Source organism: Culex pipiens, chromosome 1, assembly GCF_016801865.2.
Source record: "Culex pipiens pallens isolate TS chromosome 1, TS_CPP_V2, whole genome shotgun sequence".
Classification (NCBI taxonomy): domain Eukaryota; kingdom Metazoa; phylum Arthropoda; class Insecta; order Diptera; family Culicidae; genus Culex; species Culex pipiens.
In genome coordinates, this window is record NC_068937.1 from 19,024,393 (window position 1) to 19,037,060 (window position 12,668).

Below are 12,668 nucleotides of genomic sequence, written 5' to 3' on the forward strand. Positions count from 1 at the left end.
AATGTATGTCATTTTAAAAGATGAGAAATTGAAGGAATCCTAGAAAGTTACTATTTTTTGATGTAAGGTTTTTTTTAAACAACGTTAGAAATAAAAAAATGCCTGAAATTTAAAAAAAAAATCGGCAATTATTAAAATTCTATAATAAATTGACATTGAAACATTTTCGGAGTCTTTTAAGAAATTGTATGAATTTTAAAGATTTAAAGCATCTTTAGAGTTTGAAATATAAATAAAACACATGCAAAATTTGAAGAAGAGGAAGAACTTTCAAAACTACAGTCCAGACTAGATTATCCGAAGGCCTTGGAAAAATGTTGTTTGCGCATGCAAAAGGTTCAGATTGTAGATTTGTATCAGTTCAGTTAGATCTAGTACTACAGAATAATTCTAAGCATCTCCAAATGAGTTCTTGGCATTGTTATAGAATTTCCCGCTAGAACTACCAGCTTTGGTCACAAGAATCTTCTCTGAAGTGGCCATTGCTCCGCGAGACACAGTACAGAACAGATCAGACAGAACAGAACCGTCCTGTTCTGAAATACAGCTCAAGATGTAGAAAGTTACAGTTTTCTTGTCTAATTACCGTCCAGTACAGTTCAATAAACCGACAGAAACCAAGAGCAATAAAGTTTTGATTACAAATTACTGTAATTACTAGTTAAACCGCGAGTTTCAGTTCTGTCCAGATCCGATTATGCCACGACCCAAGCAACAGACGCTCTTATGTGCGTTAACAATGTTACTTCAGATATTCGAAACTTCGGATAATCGAATTACGAAATTTGTTTTATCTTTGTCTTATTTTGTATTGTCGAGCTTAAGTATGACCCCTAAGCTAAAGTGATTTAGAATTTTCAATTCCAAGATGGCGGCCAATATGGCGGTGAAAAAAAAACTGTACAAATGCTTTTTTTACGAAATCAACTATTCAAATTCGACTAAAATGGGGTTGCAGAACTCGTATTTGACGATAAAAGTAAGAAATTAAAAACAAACGAAAAAAATTGTTTGTTCTTGATTCGATTATCCGAAGTCCCATACAAACCTTCGGATAATCAAACTACTGATAATCGAAACTTCGGATAATCGAGGCTTCGGATAATCGAGTCTGGACTGTAATTTGAATTATTTGTAGTTAAAAAAAATCTAGAAGAATCAAAAGTTTTTATCGATTTGATTTAATCGAAAAAACGTTGAATGAAAAAGTTAGGAAAATTAAAACAAAGAAATAAATGAATTGAATTCCAAGATTTTTTAAATTATTTAATTTTAATTCACAGAATGTAAGGAAGTGAATGTACTTAAAGTATGAAAAACAATAAAAAATTAAAAAAAGAAAGTTTCGAAAGTTCTATTTTTTGAGAATTTCTAAGGAATTTTGAAGTATTTTAAAAAATCAATGAATTTTATAAATCCTAAAAACTTTAATAATATTTAATTTTATAAATTTTTATAGTTTCAATATTTTATGCAATTTTAAGAAAAGTAGGATTTTTTTAAAAATGCAAAGAATTTTTTGTATTTTAGATAATTTTAATAAATTTATGCACAATTTCTCCAGTTCATTAAAGAGTTTTAATAATTACGGGACTTTCTGGAATGAAATTATTTTTTTTTCTTTTTCGTAATTTTAAGATAAATATGATTTTTCAATTCTCCGTTATTTCAGAAACTTTAAATATTTCAATTTTTTTTTAACATTTGGATTTTGAAAGGTCTAAAATTAATGTCTAAGAGTTTTAAAAATTGCGTAGCAAAATACTCACTTATCAATAAAATCCACCATAATCTGCGTCGCCTCCGGGCTCCACTTCCCTCCCGCATCCGCCGGCCCCAGCTCGTACAGCGCGCACTCCTCCGCCCCGGCCGCAATCCCCGCGACCTCCTCACTCAACGCGCGCAAACTTCCCTTCGCCACCTCCTCGCTCCGCCCGTAATCCACAAAGAACACCTCACACTTGCGACTGCTCTGCCGACTCTTCACCACCCGCACCCGGTGCCACTCGTCCGCCAACTGCGCTAGATAAAGGGTTCCGGCGGCGATCTGCTCCGGCGCTTGCTCATCCTCTGCCGCTTCCAGCTTGCACATTTCGGCCATATTTTTCGGCGAAAACTTTTCGTACTGCACGTAGAACTTGGCCGGGGTGGTGATCGAGGTCACCGAGACCTTGTCCGTCAGGCGCAGGAAGTGCGCGTTGGTCGGGTTTGCCGGGTTGAGTTCGGGTTGAGCTTTGCGGCGTGCGTCGTCGGCGGGGGGCGTCGAGCGGGACTTGCGGTGCGCTGGGTTGGGATTGGAACCGGTGGAGCCGTAGGACTTGAGGCGGCCGCCGTAGGCGCGCTTGGATTGAGGGTAGTCGCGGCGGGAGGTCGAGGACTGTTGGGAGGTTTCGTCGGTGACGACCTGGTCGGCGGATTTGGGGGTTGACTTTTTGTGGTTCTTCTTGGGGGTGTTTCTGATGCGCCGGTCGGCGGAGCCGCTGGACGCGAGTGAGAGGTGGTCACGCGCCGTTGCGCGGGTATCTTCCGGGGTCAGCTCCTTGGTGGCCGGTGGCAACGGCGAGCTCGAGTGATTGCTAATGTCCATATCTTTGAGCGTTCGATTCGTCGAAGCCGACGAGTGGTTCAACCCGGCTGCTGAGGGCGGTTCGTCCTCCGGGGGTGCGTGCACCATCTCCGGCGAGTTTATGGGTTCCAGTACAGGAAAGGGCTGCGGCTCGTAGTACGTCAACATCTTGGTGTGGTACGCGTTCGGGTCGCACTTGAGCTCGAAGTAGTTGTGAATCTCCTTGCGCAGTGGTTCGCGCTCGCGGAAGCGGAACGGGTTCTCCCGGGGCTCGCCGTACTGCACCGTAACGTTAACCTTCGTCAGGACCTTCTTCATCTCGCGGATGTGGTCCGCGAGCAGGGTTTGGCGCGGGGGCGTTTCCTGGTACGCCGACAGCTGGTCGATCGAGCGCTGAAGTTCCCGCTCGGCCACCTGGAGTTCCTTCTGGACGGCCACCGTGGCGCCGTGCTGCTGGACGTAGTTCTTCTTCACGGTGGTGAGCAGTTCCTGCTCGGCCGACTGCAGCACGCTGTGCAGCGACATGAAGTAGTCGGTGATGTGGCGGATCGTCGCGTCCGTGAACTCGCGCTGCTGGTCCAGCACGTGCTCGGTGAACTGGGGAGAGAGGAAAAGGTTGTTTTAGTAATTTGGAAACTTCGATAATTTTTTTTAGAAAAACAAAGCATAGAAAGACAAAGATCGTAGCAATCGGAGTCCAACTCAACGCCACCTTAGTTTTGTTGGTGAGCTAAGGGTTGAAATCCGGAAGGTTGTTTTGACGACGCTCTTCGTAACGATGCTTTTCAAAGGGTTTGCGGGTTCAACCTGTTTTAAGATCATCATTTAACCAACTGGACACTGAAATAGTCATAATTATTAGAAAACTTAACTATTCAGTAAAATTCTGACGCAATCACTCGATGCAATCTTGCTGTGTGTTTTGAATTGCCCCAAACTTACCCCAAAACAAATCTTCGAAAATATTGATCAATTCAATAAACTTAACGCTAGGAATTCAACGGCAGGCAAATAAATAAACTAAAAACTAACTAAAAATCTATACAATTCAACTGTTTTTCCAGAGATTTTTCCTGTTGAAGAAAAATTACACACGCTAAAAATCGCTCTGACTTCTTGGCCGGCCAAGCTTTCATTGTACAATGCAAACACACACGCACGGTTTGCTGCGATTTGAGGTGGAATTATGGAGAGAGCTTTTTGGGAGAGAAGTGTGCCACAGAGAAATGCAGTGGAAGCACGTGCTCAAAGGGGCTGTGAAAGATCTGCGTGTAATGTTGGTTTGCAATCATAAATTAAAAAAAAAATCTAAGATCTACAGTTTTTTTTAAAGATTACCTTGAGTCATGGGTATTAAAAATAAACCCAAAATGCAAAAACTGAAAATTTGTTCTAACAGACCTTTTCAAAAAAAAAAAAAAAACTCAAGATATGTTTTTAAGCAAAAATAAAGCCTTTGAAAATATCCAACATTACATTATGCAAACTTAAACATGTTAAAAATGATCAAAAACGTAGGGAAATGGCATTTTGAATCGTTTTCAGCTGATTGCACTCACAATTTATTTGGAATATATTCGCAAAACTAAAGCTCCAAAGCCAGGCAAATATTTTTTTACAAGTTTTGAAAACTATTTGAAATATATATAAAACTTGTCTTATTCCACCCTATGTTGGATGGTCCCTTCCTAACAATCGTAAAGTGAATACATTCAGTCAAAATAACATAATTCCATTCACTTTGATAGGCTTTTCAGATCTTCAATTTTTCAGACTATTCGGCAAGGTCTTTTGATAAACTATCCAACTATAAGTTCGCATGATCGATCCGTAGAATATTTTCATCAAAATATCTGAGACCCGATTTGAAAAAAGTGTATGTATCTAGGTGCTTTTATTACTTTAATCTGTTGGACTTGTTGAAAAGGTCTTTAGATTACACATGCAACAATGAGTCGCATGAAAGATCCGGACAACGTCAAAATATCTGAGAACCGGCCTCCAAAAATTGTATAAATAACACTTAAGTGCTTATGACTTTTGATAGCGTTGTCTTCGATCTTTAAGACGCGTTGGAAAGGTTTTTAAAATACCTTTTTAAAAATGTATAACATGACGTATTACATAAACTACTCTTTTTACAATCTTTTTGACTTACGTGAAAATCGTTTTTTTAGCATAACTTTTGAAGTACTTTACTAAGCTTCATAATTTTCACCCTAAGACCCTAAGACGAATTGAATGATCAAACAGTTTCTGAATTTGCAAAAATTTAATGGCTTGTTTGATGAATATAGTTAAATTTTCGTCTAATTAGATTTTTTTTTATATTCTAATTTCCACAAAATATAATTCTATTCAATCCAAAAAATCTTTAAAATTAAATTTTCTGCGTAAAAATCAAGTTGCATTAAATTTGATACTTTTATTTGATTGTTTATACTCTTCCAAAATTCTATGATTTTTTAAGAGTTAATTTTTTTATTTTTTTTAAGGCTATTTGGATTGAACATTTTTATACATTGAAACAGTTTGCTAATTTTCCAATGATGTTTTTTTATTATTAGAATGAGTTTTGAACGAAAATTGTTGGAATTTGATATTTAAAAAGCATTTTTTTTAGAATAATTTTCTACGAAATCGGTCTTTTTTCTTCAATTTTAATTTTTGTATTTTTTAATCCGACTGACACTTTTTTGGTGCCTTCGGTATGCCCAAAGAAGCCATTTTGCATCATTAGTTTGTCCATATAATTTTCCATACAAATTTGGCAGCTGTCCATACAAAAATGATGTATGAAAATTCAAAAATCTGATCGATTTGGTGTCTTCGGCAAAGTTGTAGGTATGGATACGGACTACACTGGAAAAAATGATACACGGTAAAAAAATTTGGTGATTTTTTTATTTAACTTTTTATCACTAAAACTTGATTTGCAAAAAAACACTATTTTTATTTTTTTTATTTTTTGATATGTTTTAGAGGACATAAAATGCCAACTTTTCAGAAATTTCCAGGTTGTGCAAAAAATCGTTGACCGAGTTATGAATTTTTAAATCAATACTGATTTTTTCAAAAAATCGAAATTTTGGTCGCAAAAATTTTTCAACTTCATTTTTCGATGTAAAATCAAATTTGCAATCAAAAAGTACTTTAGTGAAATTTTGATAAAGTGCACCGTTTTCAAGTTAAATCCATATTTAAGTGACTTTTTTGAAAATAGTCGCAGTTTTTCATTTTTTAAAATTAGTGCACATGTTTGCCCACTTTTGAAAAAAAAATATTTTTGAAAAGCTGAGAAAATTCTCTATATTTTGCTTCTTCGGACTTTGTTGATACGACCTTTAGTTGTTGAGATATTGCAATGCAAAGGTTTAAAAACAGGAAAATTTATGTTTTCTAAGTCTCACCCAAACAGCCCACCATTTTTCAATGTCGATATCTCAGCAACTAATGGTCCGATTTTCAATGTTAAAATATGAAACATTTGTGAAATTTTCCGATCTTTTCGAAAACAATATTTTCATAATTTTTAAACCAAGACTAACATTTTAAAAGAGCGTAATATTGAATGTTTGGCCAAAATGGCTTCTTTGGGCATACCGAAGGCACCAAAAAAGTTTCAGTTGGATTAAAAAATACAAAAAAAAATCGAATGACCGAAATCCTAGAGAACTGCTCTTTAAATATTTTTTATTTTTTTTCAATATACCCGCCCGTATGGATCAATCGGACCGCGCACTGGACTCACAATCCAGAGGTTGCTGGTTCGAATCCCGCGGCGGGCGTTCTAAAATTCTTTGTGTAAATATGGGTATTCGGCGCCGTCGCTCCGTGCCACTTAGGAGCCCAGGGCGGCGAAGTCCTTGTAGATAAAAAGGAAGACACTAGAGGTTGGTATGTACTAGCAATGGTGGCCGACAGCTATAAAAGTCAACTTCGATTTTTTTTCAATATTATTAAATATTACAGCAAAAATATTGTTTTTTTTTTTGTGCAAAATAATAAAAATTATGTTGCATTTCAAAAAAAAAAATAGGTTTACTGTTAAAAAAATCATGAATCATTTCGACTTGGCTGGAAGAAAATAAAATCATTATCAATAGTAAGTATAGGTATGTATTTCAGCTTTATATTTATTGAAGAACTCGAAATAAAAAAAAAATGATTGTTTTCGTATTTTTTAAACGTTCTTTTGCGTTAAATATTTCAACACCAAAAAAAGGATATTAAATAGACAACAAAACAAAATGTAATTCAATCACTAGCGTGCACAGGGTGGGGCAACATGGGGCAACTGCCCCACCATCCTTATAAATTTGTTCTAAATTTGGTCAGGGGGTGTCCACAAATGACGTATTTTTCAAAACGCCCTTATTATTGCCCCACCTTCCTCAAAGAGCTGGACACGCTAGTGAATTCAATCTGATTTTTTATTTCTCCAAAATCCTACTTTTATTTTTCATCAAATAGTACAATACAGGAACATCAATAAAAATAAAAGGAAATATAATTTTATCATCAAATAATTTTTTTGATTGTGCTGATAATAAAATTTAACTTGAAAATGTTGGTTCAAAATCCACATTTAATTCTTTCTAAACCCAAAATTTCTATGAAATTTCATGTCGAACAAATGTAAAAAAAAATGCATCAATTTCAAAAATATAGTTGAATCCATTCGACCACATGGAATCTTGGGAAATATATATATATATATATATATATATATATATATATATATATATATATATATATATATATATATATATATATATATATATATATATATATATATATATAGGATATATAGTATATATATATATATATATATATATATATATATATATATATATATATATATATTCAGATCCATTTTTTTCGATAGATGGATTATGGATTTGTTTTTTTTGTGGTATTTCATTTATTTTAAATTCGAGTAAGTTGTGTTCTACTTATTAAAGTATTTCCTTTCAGAAAATACAAAACACAAGTTAATTACACCGCTGAGTGACATCTCTGAGGGGAATTTCCCTTGACTTTTATTTAAAGCTTATTTAAAGGTTTTATTTTGAGACGGTTCAGCGTACAGCGAGCGAGATTTTACCTTTTCTTTAAAATTACGAAGCAATTTAACAGCAACGTATATTTTTCAACAAAAAAGTGAGTTTCAATGTCATCATTTTAATTATCGCTTACCATCGCCAACTTTACCCTACCTGCTAAAAGCTTCCTCAATCTAAAAGCTCTCGCTCTCTTCACCGCTGTAAGCAAACGATATTGGAAGTGTTTGTGCACAGCGGTCCAAAGCTCTCTCCTATTCTCAACTCTCAACGCACTCTCTCAGCGCGGTCGAAAACGATTCAGTACGCACCACCACCAGGCACCGGTAGCGCTGTACGTCATCCCCTCCACAGCGACGGCCGTGTGGCCTAATGGAGAAGGCGTCGGACTTCGGATCCGAAGATTGCAGGTTCGAGTCCTGTCACGGTCGCTCAAAATTCTTTTTTTGTCGGTGAGGTCTTTTCTACTGTTAACTTTTAGAAGTTGGATAGTGAATAATCTTTTTAATAGTGAGAGTAGTAATAAATTAACTATTGTAGCCAAATGACAAATTACGCTACTGGAAAGCTAATCTAATCCAATCTGACGACGAATGTCAAATCGATGATGTCTGTACAGCAAAATTAATCATATGAGAAAAATGAAACAGAGGCCAGCATCCAGCTGGTGGTGGGCGCGCCAGATTTGTTCTCCGTTCAAGCTTGAGACGACAACCGTCTGCGTTGATTAGTGCGAGCGCTTCTGACAGAGTCTGAAAAAAGGACAAGCAAGTTCAAAATTCTTTCCGATTCGTATGATTCATCGCGTCAAACGACACACGTTTCGCTTAAGGATTAGCATAAGCTCTCCCCGAGACATTCGTCAAAGAATGTGGACGCACACGTGCAATAATGTGACGAATTCCCCCAGGTGGCTTCTTGGGGTTCTCGGAGTTGGAGTTGGCTGATTCTCAGGGGTGTTTCACCTGTGTGCGACCTCAATTCTGATGGATTTGAAATTTGATGAGAATTCAAGCGAAGCGATTGATCTTAAGGGCTCTCCCCCCTGTAACAGTGTTTCGCAGTCATATAAAGAGCTGATCTGATTTCCCATGCTATTTTGCATTTATTACGCGGTTCACGTGCTCGGTACGTGCACAATTTATGATTGCAGCGGGGAAATAAAACCTCAATTGGACTCATTTGGAGGGAGATTTATCGTCCTCTGCGCGTTTGAAATACACAAAATGCAGACGCTTAAATGTTGACCGCCAAATAAAGCCAGACTGTCACTCAAGTCGCGGGAAAACCTATTCAAAACTCAAATCTCAAAACTCGTTAATGGGTTTCCTCTCTCTGCCAAGGAAGCGTCTCAGTGATCGACCGTGAACTCCCCGGAAAAAAAAGAAAAATATTAAAATTATGCGCGCGCAAATCGCACAAACAAAAATGCACAAATCGTGTACTTTTGATGGCTCCCAGAAGAGTAGCCACAGCTTAAGCACAGAAATATCTGCATAAAATTAGAGCTGTTAAAGGCGTCATGGGCATAACAATCAAGGTGCCGGCTGAACTAGACGCTCCAACTAAACAATATGACCCATTGTTATGCGTGGTTGATCTTGGCTTATAAGTTTATATGGACAGTTTGGACACTCCACCGCAAATAATTGTGTTAAGCGTTTATATTTTGTTGGATTATTTTAATATTTTAAGTTTCTAGATAACAAAAATTATAGTTTATTGAGATTTATCGAATCTTCGAGAATGAGCGTTTAGCTCAAATATGACCTCACTATTGCTTCAAAGCAATAACGCCCAATATTTTTTATTTATTTCTTTGAGGCCTTAATTTTGAAAAAAAAAAGATTTTAGAGCCATTAAAAAATATAGGCTAGTTTATAAAATTTATATTTTAGAGTCAGTATGAACCATCACCCAGGCAGAATTCATGCCATTTCAATAACAAATACTGTTAAAATAACAGAAATTGTTATGGAATCTCCTTGAAAAATCCATTTTTGCATAAGGGTTTTATAACAGTTTATATTATCATAACCAAATTTGTTATTGGTTTGATATTTGTTGAAAGAAAAACAACTTGGGATTTTTTTTTGACTCAAACTTTGTGGTGGCCTTCCCTCTGACCAAATAAGCTGTTTTGTGTCATTGGTTCACCCATACAAGTCTCCATACAATTTTGGCTGCTGTCCATACAAAAATGGTATGTAAATATTCAAACAGCTGTAACTTTTGAGTGAATTTTCTGATCAATTTGGTGTCTTCGGCAAGGTTGTAGGTATTGTTGAGGACGTTTGAGAAAAAAAATAGGTACACGGAAAAAATATTTGCAGATTTTTTTATCAACTTCTTTTTTCAACAAAAACTCAATTTCCCAAAATACGTATTTTTTGATTTTCGAGATTTTTTTATATGTTTTAGGGGGTAAAAATCCGCAACTTTTGAGCCATAGAGAAACATGGTCAAAAAATCTGCCGCCAAGTTATGAATTTTTGAAAAAATAGTGATTTTTGGAAAAAATCAAAGTTTTTGCAATCGAAAAGTACTTTACAGATTTTTTGATAAAGGGCTCCGTTTTCAACATATAGCCACCGAAAGATTGATTTTAGCGAAATATTTGCAGTTTTTCAATTTTTTAAAATAGTGACCATGAGTGACCGTTTCTAAAAATATTTTTTTTGAAAAGTTCAGAAAATTTGCTATAAAATTGTCTAAGAGACATTGAAGATTGGACCTCTGGTTGCTGAAATACAGCGGCTTAAAGAAAAAGAAACACGAAAATTGAAGTTTTCTAAGTCTCACCCAATCAGCCCACCATTTTCTAATGAATTTTCTAATGGGCGTAATATTCAATATTTGGCCCTTTTAAAATGTTAGTCTTGATTTAAAAATTTTCAAAATATTTTTTTCGAAAAGATCGGAAAATTTCACGAATGTTTCATGTATTAACATTGAAAATCGGACCATTAATTGCTGAGATATCGTCATTAGAAAAAGGTGGGTTGTTTTGGTGAGATTTAGAAAACATCAATTTTCGTGTTTCTTTTTCTTAAAGCGGCTCTATCTCAGCAACCCGAGGTCCAATCTTCAATGTCTCTTAGACAATTTTATAGCAAATTTTCTGAACTTTTCAAAAAAAATATTTTTAGAAACTCATGGTCACTATTTTTAAAAATTGAAAATCTGCAAATATTTCGCTAAAATCAAACTTTCGGTGGCTATATCTTGAAAACGGAACCCTTTATCAAAAAATCTGTAAAGTACTTTTCGATTGCAAATTCAATTTTGCATTAAAAAGTAATGTCAAACTTGTTTTTGCATGAAACTTATTTTTTTCCAAAAATCACTATTTTTTCAAAAATTCATAACTCGGCGGCAGATTTTTTGACCATGTTTCTCTATGGCTCAAAAGTTGCAGATTTTTGTCCCCTAAAACATATCAAAAAATCTTGAAAATAAAAAAATACGTATTTTGGGAAATTGAGTTTTAGTGAAAAAAAGTTGATTTTTTTTTCCGTGTACCTATTTTTTTCTCAAAAGTCCTCAACAATACCTACAACTTTGCCGAAGACACCAAATTGATCAGAAAATTCACTCAAAAGTTACAGCTGTTTGAATATTTGCATACCATTTTTGTATGGACTGCAGCCAAAATTGTATGGAGACTTGTATGGTTGAACCAATGACGCAAATAAAAAAGTCAAATAAAAAAATACAAAAAATAAAAATGGTCAAAATCGGCCGATTTCGTAGATCAAGACAAAAACAAAAAAAGTCGTGATTCGATTATCCGAATTTAAATTTTCCAAGGCCTTCGGATAATCGAGTCTGGACTGTAAATGAAAAGAAAAAACAAACTTTATTTAATCTTTTTCTCATAAGTGACATTCGATTGTACAAGATTTTTTTTTACTTGAAAATCGATGTTTTCTCTCAGTAGTGCGTCCATGCCGGCAATTCCCGGAACAAAATTCCCGGGATTTTTCCAAAACCGGGAATTCCCGAATCCCGGGAATTTTTACATTTTGTCCCGGGAATTTCTGAAATAAAAAAATCATCTTTTGGTCTGGAAATTCAGATTTGGTTGTGGAAATAGATACAGAATACATAGATATTGATAAAAAAAATAATATTAAATTTTGTATTCAGCATACATAAGCATTCACATAAATGTTCACATGTTATATAAAATATTTTAAAAATAAACATTTATAAGAGACTCTTTTGATTAGAATCACATCGGAGAAGAAATTGTGGTGCATTTAAAATTCAAAGCACAACAAAGATCAACATATTTTTTTAAGCTGTCTAAAAACTGCTTTCCATGTTTAGATTGAAGTGTAGATTATCACCAAACAATGCACAGAAAAAAAGTTGAATTTTGGAATTTTGAAAATTTGGTTGGTTGAATATTACATATTTTTTGTCTAATTTTCCTTAAAAAATGTGTAAAAATGTGAACCTGATGATATCTCATCATAAACTGATGAAAATTCATAACTTTTTGAGGTAAAATTAATCATTTTTTTTACACAAAATCTGTCATTTCCTGATGAATATTACCTTAATTTGTTTTGTGTGGTATTGAACTGATTCTATGATTTTTAGCTTGAAAAACATAACAAATATAATGAAAACATAGATTTTATTACTGCTTAAAAAATCCAAGGATCTCGAGAATTCCTGGGACTTAAAAAAATGTTTTCCCAAAACCCGGGAAAATTGGACGCCCTTGTTTTCAGCAAATTCTGTTGCCTAAAAAAATTATGCTATAAAAAACTATGGATCATTTAAGAATGTTACAGATTTTTTTAGGAAAAATATTGCCTCTTAAAATGTGTAAATTTACATCTTTTATGCGTAATTGTACACAGAAAAAAAATAATGGTAATATTCATCAGTTTCTAATGAATTTTTCATCAAGTTCACATTTTTACATTTTTTTAGGTAAAATTACTCTAAAAAGAGCTAATATTCAACCAAAGAATTTTCAACCGTCCAAAATTCAACTTTTACTGTGTACTCTTTCCCCGAAATTG

At 34.9% G+C, this 12,668-nt stretch overlaps 2 protein-coding genes and 1 non-coding gene across 4 annotated transcripts in view; 1 reads left to right on the forward strand and 2 right to left on the reverse strand.

The window, feature by feature from the left end:
* The window catches only part of LOC120415614 (uncharacterized), a 349,245-nt gene that overhangs the window by 7,956 nt on the left and 328,621 nt on the right, over nucleotides 1–12,668 (reverse strand). The window contains exons 1-2 of one of the 2 annotated variants that reach the window (XM_039577210.2): nucleotides 3,509–3,694; nucleotides 1,770–3,163 (exon numbers count right to left, since the gene is read on the reverse strand). In XM_039577210.2, the coding sequence (XP_039433144.1) occupies nucleotides 1,770–3,091 (1,322 nt within the window). In that variant the 5' untranslated portion in view covers nucleotides 3,092–3,163; nucleotides 3,509–3,694. Of the gene's footprint in view, nucleotides 1–1,769; nucleotides 3,164–3,508; nucleotides 3,695–12,668 lie in introns of those variants that run through there. The other variant, XM_039577209.2, reaches the window with a different exon arrangement.
* The window catches only part of LOC120415618 (uncharacterized), a 296,505-nt gene that overhangs the window by 1,176 nt on the left and 282,661 nt on the right, over nucleotides 1–12,668 (reverse strand). The gene's annotated exons all lie outside the window — the stretch shown is intronic.
* Nucleotides 7,988–8,060, forward strand: Trnar-ucg (transfer RNA arginine (anticodon UCG)). Its single transcript has one exon. It is a non-coding gene; the product is annotated as a tRNA-Arg (tRNA).